This window comes from Fukomys damarensis, unplaced genomic scaffold, assembly GCF_012274545.1.
Source record: "Fukomys damarensis isolate Sample0158 unplaced genomic scaffold, DMR_v1.0_HiC HiC_scaffold_5, whole genome shotgun sequence".
Lineage (NCBI taxonomy): Eukaryota > Metazoa > Chordata > Mammalia > Rodentia > Bathyergidae > Fukomys > Fukomys damarensis.
This window is the reverse complement of record NW_022900917.1, coordinates 84,196,495-84,204,901: the sequence shown is the minus strand read 5'-3', so window position 1 is coordinate 84,204,901 and position 8,407 is coordinate 84,196,495. Positions and strand designations below refer to the sequence as shown.

Below are 8,407 nucleotides of genomic sequence, written 5' to 3'. Positions count from 1 at the left end.
CCCAAAAAAAAAAAAAAAAAAAAAAAAGAAAAGAAAAGAAATGGATTCAGAGCAACAATTAACAATTAGCAACTCTTCTATCTCACAGTTAAGAGAAGAGCTGGGCTTTAAGTTCTGAAATTGATTCTTGTAGCCATTGCACCATACCATATGTATTTATGTAAAAGTAAAAACCCTGGACACAGTGGAGAATTCTAAACCCAAGATTGATTTTGCCCTTTGTTTACCCACAGGCACATTCAGCCTGCCCCAGGCCCTGCACACAAAGCCCTCTGGATGGATTCAGCTTGAGGTAACTGTAGCCATCTTGACTCATAACACCTGTGAATGCCCCTGAGCAACCCTATTGATTTTTTCTGCATGTTTCCCAACAGACTATAACAGAGAAAATCATTGGAATGGTACTGTTAGCTGCCTAGTAGATATTTTCAGAGGACAGTTATCTGTGCTTTGAGTGGGTGCTGCTCCTTTAAATGACTGTTAAACATCCTTTAAAGTTATTTTTCTTCAGCCAAGACCCCCCCAATTTTAAAAGGTCCCGCTAAAATCTCCAAGTCACAAACTGCTTATAATACTAAATTCTATGCCATTATTGAACATGTGAGCAGAATGAGCATGCAATTATTTTTTTTCTGATATAAATGGTTCTCTAATAATAGCCCCTCATTTCCTTTGCTTGGGGAGATACTTCTTTGAGCATCTTACTCATTGTAATAAACCTTTCTTCATTCTTTTATCTCTTGGTCCTATTTATTGGTTTTATACTCACCAAGGGGTGAACCTATTACATTTGGTGACAGCCAGGCCTTGGCTCCAAGGCTATACCTGATTTTGATATTATCGTAAAATAAACCAGGTATACTTCAGATAGGACATTTATCTTAACCCATATATATGGCTCTTTTTCTGACCCAATTGTGGGGATCCACTGGTCTTGCTGCTGCTCAAGACCATAGTTGTATAAGTCACCAAGAAATTACACTCTATGTGACATAGGATTCATCCACCTTTCCTATGTCACTGTGTCTTCACACTCTAGGATTGGGATGCTCTGGAACACCCTGAACAAGATTCAGTCAGTTCACACACTTTCCATCCCCTTGGTCCCTGGAGGCTGCCTCAGAAGACCCCTTTCTTTTCTTTTTTGGAACCAGGGATCGAACTTGGGACCTTGCACTTGTGAGGTAGGTGGTGAAACCATTGCGCTAAATCCCTGGCCTAGAAGATCCCTTTCTTGCAGGCCTTGGACTTTAGGGCTCAGTGCCTTCTAAGACCTTTCTTTCCCTTTGGGGTCAAATGCAGACACTGTTATAAATGGTAACTTCAAACTCACATGTACCCCTCTTCCTGGTCCCATGGAGCTTTTCACCCAGCGATCCTTCACCTTTTGTTGTGGCCACCTGGCCAGAGGTGGATTTCTGATATGGAGGCACAAGATATCCTCTCCCACCTCTCTGGGTTGTGGACTGAGACATTCCAGGGGCCCTTTTCATGATACTTGGTAGCATGCAAGGAGTTCTATACTGGCCATCTTTTCAACTACCACATGCCAGCCACCAGGCCTGTGCTGGCCTCTTTTCCAGAGATGGAAACAGTTTCCATGAAGAATAAATGCCAGACTAGGGAAATGCTGAGCCCAAGTTTGGGCTTCTGAAAACCACTCACCTCTCCAAAGATCATGGTCACTGTGGAAGAGAGAGGCCAAAGACCAAGAACACAGCCTGTGGGGTCAGAGTGTGGCTATCCAGCTAGTGAATCTCTGGTTGACAATGCAGAGCCAGCCTAGGGCTGGCAGCCTGGGCGGGATGCTTCCTACGATGTAAAGTGATGGAGGAGGAGGGGCATGCCTTACAAGGAGGAACATGGGGCGGTTGTAATGCCCTGCCCCTGGGGACTCAGTTCTGTTTGGCTGGATGTTGACAAGGCTAGGTGGACAAAACCAAGAAAAAGAAAACTGTAAGAGTCCATGCATGAATACTGTCAGGCTGTTCTGGGCTCCTGGGGAGGACCCAGTGGACGGGGTAGAATGCTGGAGAATCATACTGAGGCTAGCTCCTAGGAAGGAGCCAAGCATACCACAGAAGACAAAAATACTGTCTTGGTGGGTCCTGCCAACACAAGAGGACACAGAGACCCTGCTGGGGGTTTTAACCCAGTATAGGGGAGCTGCCTTACTTGCTAGCAATCTCTCCTCTGGGAAGCCTCTCTTGGTGTGTGCTAGCCGCTGGGGGTCTCAGAGCAGCAGCAGTGTACCTGGCTTCTCTTAAACAGGGTGCTCAAGTTCAGGACAGCCTGGACTGTGCAGAGCACCTCTGGCTCTTCTCAGTTTACCTGCCAGGCCCAGTCACTGCCAGACGAGTCCTGCCTGGACACCCAGTGGCAGTCCCCACAGAGCCCACCCCAAGTGTGTTACTAAAGGAAAGAACAGGTGGGCAGCAGCTGCTTCTCTGAGAAACAGGCTTGCTTGGGGCTGATGACCCTGCTGCAGAGTGGACCACTTGCTTCAGCAGGATTAGTAACCTCATAGCTCCCCAAAGGAAAGTCAGATCTGGAGAGTGAAGAGCCGCTAGGCAGCCCCCTAGCTGACCTAGAAGGAGCTGGAACAGGGACAGTGTTGCAACCCCGCCCCCATTACTTAATACTGGCTCTCCTCACCCAGGTGAGCTCTTCTCTACACAGTGACCGAGAGCCACGTGTAGGACTCCCAGGGCAGATCCACGGCAGGTTAGAGCTGTGTCCCCTATGCAGCCCTAGACCCAGGCCCCCAGCTTTCCAGAGCAGGGACACTCAGAAGGCTGGGCATGGAGGACACTGGATGGGGGGTCCTCCCACAGAAGCCTGCTGGTCTTGCAGCTTGCTAAGCCAGGGGTGATGAACAAACAGGTTTGAGGGCTGTGTGGGGAGAATGTGTGGCACGAGGGCTGTGTGGGGAGAATGTGTGGCACTTAGAAAGTACTGGAAGCACACTCACTGTGTGAGGGACTCAAATGCCAGAGACCCCCATGGCTGGGGTGCACAGGAAGTCTGGCTAGGCTGCAGGTGTGGCCCAGAATACGGGCACCTCTAGACAAGCCAAGCTCGTCCTCACCCACTGCTCCAGGAGGTCCCCTTGGGATCTCCATCCCATAGCATCTTTGATCTGGATGGCCCGACTACTCTGGGCTGCCAGCTCTGCTTGTGGTCTTAGGCTCCTTCCTGGTGATTCTCCAGCTGCCTGTCACTCTAGGAGAATGAAAAACCATCCTGCAGTGGCCTGCAGGGATGGGAAGCAGCCACAATGCTCAGCAGGAGCCGGCTCCTTTTCCACCCAGAGACTTTATTGGGGCCATGGCTACTCGCGGTAGTGCACTCGCTGGTGCTGGATAAGTTGTGAACTCTGGCCAAAGGCCTTGCCGCAGGCTCCGCAGGCGAAGGGCTTTTCTCCTGTGTGGGTCCGCAGGTGGCGGAAGAAGTGCGAGCGGCCGCGGAAGGCCTTGCCGCAGTCGGCGCACTCATAGGGCTTCTCACCAGTGTGGATGCGCTGGTGCTCAATGAGCACAGAGCTCCAGATGAAGGCTTTGCCGCACTGGCTGCAGGCGTATGGCTTCTCGCCCGTGTGCAGCCGCTGGTGGCGCACCAGGTTGGAGCTCTGGCTGAAAGCCTGGCCGCACTCGCCACACTTGTAGGGTTTCTCACCGTTGTGGATGCGCAGGTGCTGTGTGAAGTGCGAGCTGTGGCTGAAGGCACGGCCGCACTGGCCACATTCGTAGGGCTTCTCGCCCGTGTGGATTCGATGGTGCTGGATGAAGCCAGACCAGCCGCGGAAACGCTTGCCGCACTCGTGGCAGGCGTAGGGCTTCTCACCTGTGTGAATGCGCTGGTGCTTCAGCAGCAGCGAGTTATACTTGAAGCTCTTGCCGCAGGCCTCGCAGTGATGTGGCTTGGCACACCGTGGGCTGGCCTGCCGGGGACCACACCCCAAACTGTCCCCCAGCTCTGCAGCCTGGCCAGGGGCACCCTCGGTCCCTGGGGCTCCCTGTGGCAAGAGCACCACGCGGCAGGAGCCCCTCTCCTGAGGGCAGGGCAGGGCCCTCGGGGACTGCAAGCTGAGATCCTGCCCAAAGCTGCTGTCACACTTGGGCCTGTGGGGGCGGCTCCCCAGGAAGCCCCTCAACACTTGTCCATCCTGGTCTACCCTGTCTTCCGGACTGTGGAGGTGGTGAGATGATGGAACCTGCTCTGGCTCCAACTCAGAGTCTGAAAGGAGAAAGGGCAGACACAGATGGCACCTGTCTCCTAGTTCTACTGTGGCACTCTGGGAACGAGGACTATGTGATGGCAGAGCAGGGGCCAAGCCTGACTGGGACTTGGGCAGGAGGAAAGGGATGCCAGGCAATGGCTTGGATGAATGGTCCCAGAAGATGGGGAGCAGCCCCCCTCACCCCATTTCCAGCAGCTGGCAGTCTGAGCCTGTGTGCTGGGTCCCACTGGACACTGGAGACACGGCAGTTAAGGAGACCTGTGGTATTACCTTCTTAGCTGGGAGAAGGAAGTTCCAGGGTTAACAGAGAGGGCTAGCAAGGATCTGAAATTGCAAAGGCTCTCAAAAGTGGTCCTGCAGGCTGAGGGTGTGGGGAGGGAGCCCAGGGGCCCATGTCTGCTCCATGGATCTGGCCTTGGTGGCAAGAGAACTGGAGCCCTACTCCCTTGTCTACCAGGACCCTACTGGGGGCAGATGTGCACCGCAGCCAGGGACCTGAAGGGGCCTGGGTAGCACTGGGGGAGGCCAGCAGTCTGCTTACCCCCACCACCCCAACAGGTGTCCAGAGCCTGGCTAAGCAGCTCTGAGAAGAATAATCAGTGCTGAATCCAGGCAAAGGCTCTGCAGATGCCCAGGTGAGCCCAGTTGACTTACCGGGCCATGTGTCCTGGCCGATCTCCACTTCCTTTACATCCTGGAGGTCCAGGTCTGATGGCCGGAAGTGCACCTCAGGACTGGAATAGGAGGACCCTGGGGACAGGGGGCTGTGGTTCATGCCCCATCCTTCACAAACTTCCTCCACTCCCCTCTCTAGAACCAGCCCTGCTCTTCCGGGGACTTCTGGGCAAAGCCCTCAACATACAGCATACCTTACCTGCCTGGCAGCTCCTCTTGCTCCAGAATAGCTGTACAACTCTACTTGCTCCTGCTCTTCTGGAGTCCTTGGCCAGGAGCATTTTTCATTTTCCTCTCCAGCTCATATAAGAGCTGCCCCCAGGAAGACCTCCTGAGGACCCAGCTTTGAGAGCCCATCCTCCCTCAGGTCTTATGCAAACAAAGACTGGGCAGCCTTAGGCAGGTGCTCTGCTCACTGTGTTGGACATTATCTTGGTGAACTTTGGCTTGGTCTCCTTCCTACCTCATCATCTTTCACACTGCCTGTGGTCCCTCACCTCCTCCAAGACTGGACAATGGGCCGTGCTGTACTTCACTGCCCCTTTCAGGTTACTACACAGTTCCAGAGGAGCTGTGCCACGCCCACAACACTCCATGGCCATTGTTTCTTTTTTTTTGGTACCAGGGATAGAACTTGGGCCTTTGTGCTTGTGAGGCAGGTGGAGCAAACACTGAGCCAAGTCCCCAGCCCCAATGGCTTCTGATCTGTGTATCTGCAGGGCCAGAGGGGTCCTACAAGAAGAGGGCCTATGTTCTGCTTGTCTCTGTACCCACCACCACCAGCCTCCCTGCCCTGGAAGGTCCAGACTCTGCTGCAGGACACCAGTCTTATGGCCACAGGGATTGCTAAGCACCCTTGACTCATTTGGTTTCCTGTGTCCTTCATTCCCCTCCCAGTTGAAAGATGGCTCCTACTACAAGGACACCAGGTACTCAGCTGAAGAGGTTCCTGAAATGATTCTGTATCTGTGCGTGTGTGCGAAGAGGTTCCTGAAATGATTCTGTATCTGTGTGTGTGTGTGTGTGTGTGTAATGCGGGCTGTGCAGATTGCTGGTACACACACAGGTACCCTGGGTAGGACTCCCTAGAACCTCCTTCTGGCTATCTCAGACTTTGGCCTGGGAGTAGGGAGGCTGAGGCTCTAAGAAGTCCCTTCATTGGCCCCCAGCTGGTGAGGGAACTTTGGGCAAGTTCCAGTAATGCTAATGCTGGGGTCTTCTTTGTTAAGGAACCAGCTTGCAGAGGAGGTGAGCTTGGGGCTCTGAAAGGTGGCCCTACCCTTCTTGACCAGGAATCAGCAAAGGCTACCTGCTTATCTGGGTGAGGGGTCCCTCCAGGTCTTTGCTGCAATCTCTCTAACCAGCAACCACACATCTCATCCCAGACTACCCTTGCCCCTTCATGTTCCTGTTGCCAGTAGGACAGGGTGACCTATCTCACCAGGCTGCTGTGAGGGTGACATAAGAAGGTGCAGGCCAGCAGAATTCTGACTGAGTTAGGTGGGGGAGCAATCCCTGGGGGCAAAGTCTGGGTCCCAGAAAAGGACTGGAAGCCACCAGGGAGGTGAGCACATAGGGCTTAGCAGACAGCGAAATGCAGGTGGTATCTGGGCTCCTTCTGGGCAGCCTCTTGACCTCTAGCCTGGCACACTGGGACCCGACCCCACTGGGCTTCTTTAGCAAGCCCCTTTCCAGCATTCACCCAGGGATGGGCAGGGGTGGAGGTGTCTTGGGGCAAGGCAGCAGACAGGACAGGCTTGGGGCTTCACTTTCTGGTTTTGGTCTGACCTGCAATGAACCCAGTGATTCCTTAGCTGTGTGTAACCTCTGTCCTTATCTGTGATGTCCATTTGGACTTGAAGGCCAAGGAAGTCAAAACACTGTGCCTGGTACAGAGGGTAGCCACTCTCCATAGTTCCAGTAGCCACTACCCCAGGCATAGGAATACCAGGATCTGCCAAGCAAGACCCTGGCACAGGACGGGCCCAGCTTTTGGGCAAAGCACTCTCTACAACAACAGTGCAGGCCGCTAGTACATGTCCTTTTGGGACCCTGTCCTTGTGTCAATAGTTCATGAAAGCAGCGAGGTCTCCTATGTAACAAAGGAGCAAAGCTTCAGGACTCCCTGACTTCTGAGAGCCAGGGGCCCCAGGGGTACAACAGGGCTGGTATTTCCCCCAAGCCTTGATCCATTAAGTGACCAATGAGGCCACACCATCAGGGTGGAATAAGGCCAGTGGTTCCCACCTGGCAGGTTCCCTGGGCACCACACCCAAACTAGCCTGGCAGGAACACTAGACACTTTTCTTGGCCTGGGAACATAGCTTCGGAGAGGAGGACTCATTCCTGGTTATACAAGGAACAAACAGTCCAGGGGCTGGCCCCTAGGAAGCACACTTGCCACCCCATCCCCCACTAAGCAAAGTCCTAGGCTGAGCATCCCTAGGGGCTCTGCCCAGAGGCTCCAGCACCTAACGAGTTGCACAAGTGTCTGGTTGTGCCTCTCAGGTGGGTTGGGGCTGTGGACCAGATGAGGCTCCATGGGGTGCAGACAGGGCAAGGGGAACACAGTAGGCTAGGCAAGTACCGTGTGGATGCCTATGGAGATGAAGTTGTGCTGCGTGATGCTGGGCTCCAGGTGCTCCAGGTGACGAAAGACTGGAGGGGAATGGGACAGGTGGGGACTCCTCAATGTCCCCTAGGGCTGCCATCATCCCAATACCTGTTGAAGGTGTATGCACCTAGGACCTGGGGAAAATGAAAACCAAGGCAGATGAAGGATGGAGATGTGGGCGGGGTGGGGGGAGACAACACTCCAGCTGCCAATCAGCCCCAGGGCCCAGAAGGCTCTTCCTATCAGACAAGTAAGGGTGCCAGGGGTAAGGGCAGGTGAACTCATGGGCAGGTGTGGGGCTTAGGAAGGCATGGAAGATGATTCCAAGACATGTTTATTGACTCCAATCTAGTTTGCCAGCAAAGGATCCCTGATGTCCTTCCAACCCATGGTCTAACCGACTGGGAAATGTATGCTCATTCTTTTAGAAAAATCTGTACCACAGGTGGAGACTCCTGGTTCTGTGGGTAGGGTGAAAAGCTGCATTATAAGGTTCTTCTGAAAACCAGGGAGGGACATTTACAGGGGAGAGCCTTCTTCCTCAGATCCTGCAGAGCCCAAGGCTGTAACCCCCAGTTCCAGCCTGTTCACAGCACCGTGAGGCTCATTTGGTCAAAGACACTTGTCCTTAATTTGGTTTGTAAGAACAGCTTGAGTCCAGTGTGAGAAGCGGGTTTTCTTCCACACTGTGGTATAGGGAGAAAAGACAGCAGATGAGGCGCACTCGGTGAGGTGGAGATAGCACAGCTCCAAAGAAGTGACAGAGGTGGCCCGGGATCGCCGCGGAGCCAGGTCCAGCGACCACGGGCTGCGAGCGTGACACCGGGTGCAAGACCTCAACCCGCGCCACGAAGCAGGTGGCGGACCCCGGCCCGGGC

General features: G+C 53.7%; 1 protein-coding gene and 1 long non-coding RNA gene across 4 annotated transcripts in view; one reads left to right on the top strand and one right to left on the bottom strand.

The window, feature by feature from the left end:
- LOC117285025 overlaps positions 1 to 1,301 on the top strand; it is a 13,794-nt gene extending 12,493 nt beyond the window's left edge. For both annotated transcript variants that reach the window (XR_004516039.1, XR_004516040.1), the window contains exons 2-3: positions 234 to 292; positions 1,040 to 1,301. This is a non-coding gene — a long non-coding RNA (uncharacterized LOC117285025). The remainder of the gene's footprint in view (positions 1 to 233; positions 293 to 1,039) is intronic.
- Positions 1,302 to 3,195: 1,894 nt separating this feature from the next.
- Gli4 (GLI family zinc finger 4) lies at positions 3,196 to 8,399 on the bottom strand. Of its 2 annotated transcripts, XM_010639246.3 has the most exons (4): positions 7,970 to 8,399; positions 7,503 to 7,663; positions 4,895 to 4,990; positions 3,201 to 4,236 (listed from the first exon to the last, which is right to left on the bottom strand). In XM_010639246.3, the coding sequence occupies exons 2-4, from the start codon at positions 7,627 to 7,629 to the stop codon at positions 3,332 to 3,334; spliced, it is 1,128 nt and encodes a 375-aa protein (XP_010637548.1). In that variant the 5' UTR covers positions 7,630 to 7,663; positions 7,970 to 8,399; the 3' UTR covers positions 3,201 to 3,331. The 2 variants fall into 2 exon arrangements, with proteins under 2 accessions (XP_010637549.1, XP_010637548.1); XM_010639247.3 differs by lacking the exons at positions 7,503 to 7,663; positions 7,970 to 8,399 and adding an exon at positions 5,115 to 6,851 and having other exon boundaries at positions 3,196 to 4,236.
- Between the last annotated feature and the right edge of the window lie 8 nt (positions 8,400 to 8,407).

Excerpts from the sequence above, each read along its gene's own strand:
- Gli4 (XM_010639246.3), bottom strand. The coding sequence starts at position 7,629 with ATGATGGCAGCCCTAGGGGACATTGAGGAGTCCCCACCTGTCCCATTC. Across the intron at positions 4,991-7,502 it reads TCTCCATAGGCATCCACACG|GGTCCTCCTATTCCAGTCCT; the intron begins GTACTTGCCTAG and ends CCCTGTCCCCAG. Across the intron at positions 4,237-4,894 it reads CGGCCAGGACACATGGCCCG|ACTCTGAGTTGGAGCCAGAG; the intron begins GTAAGTCAACTG and ends TTCTCCTTTCAG.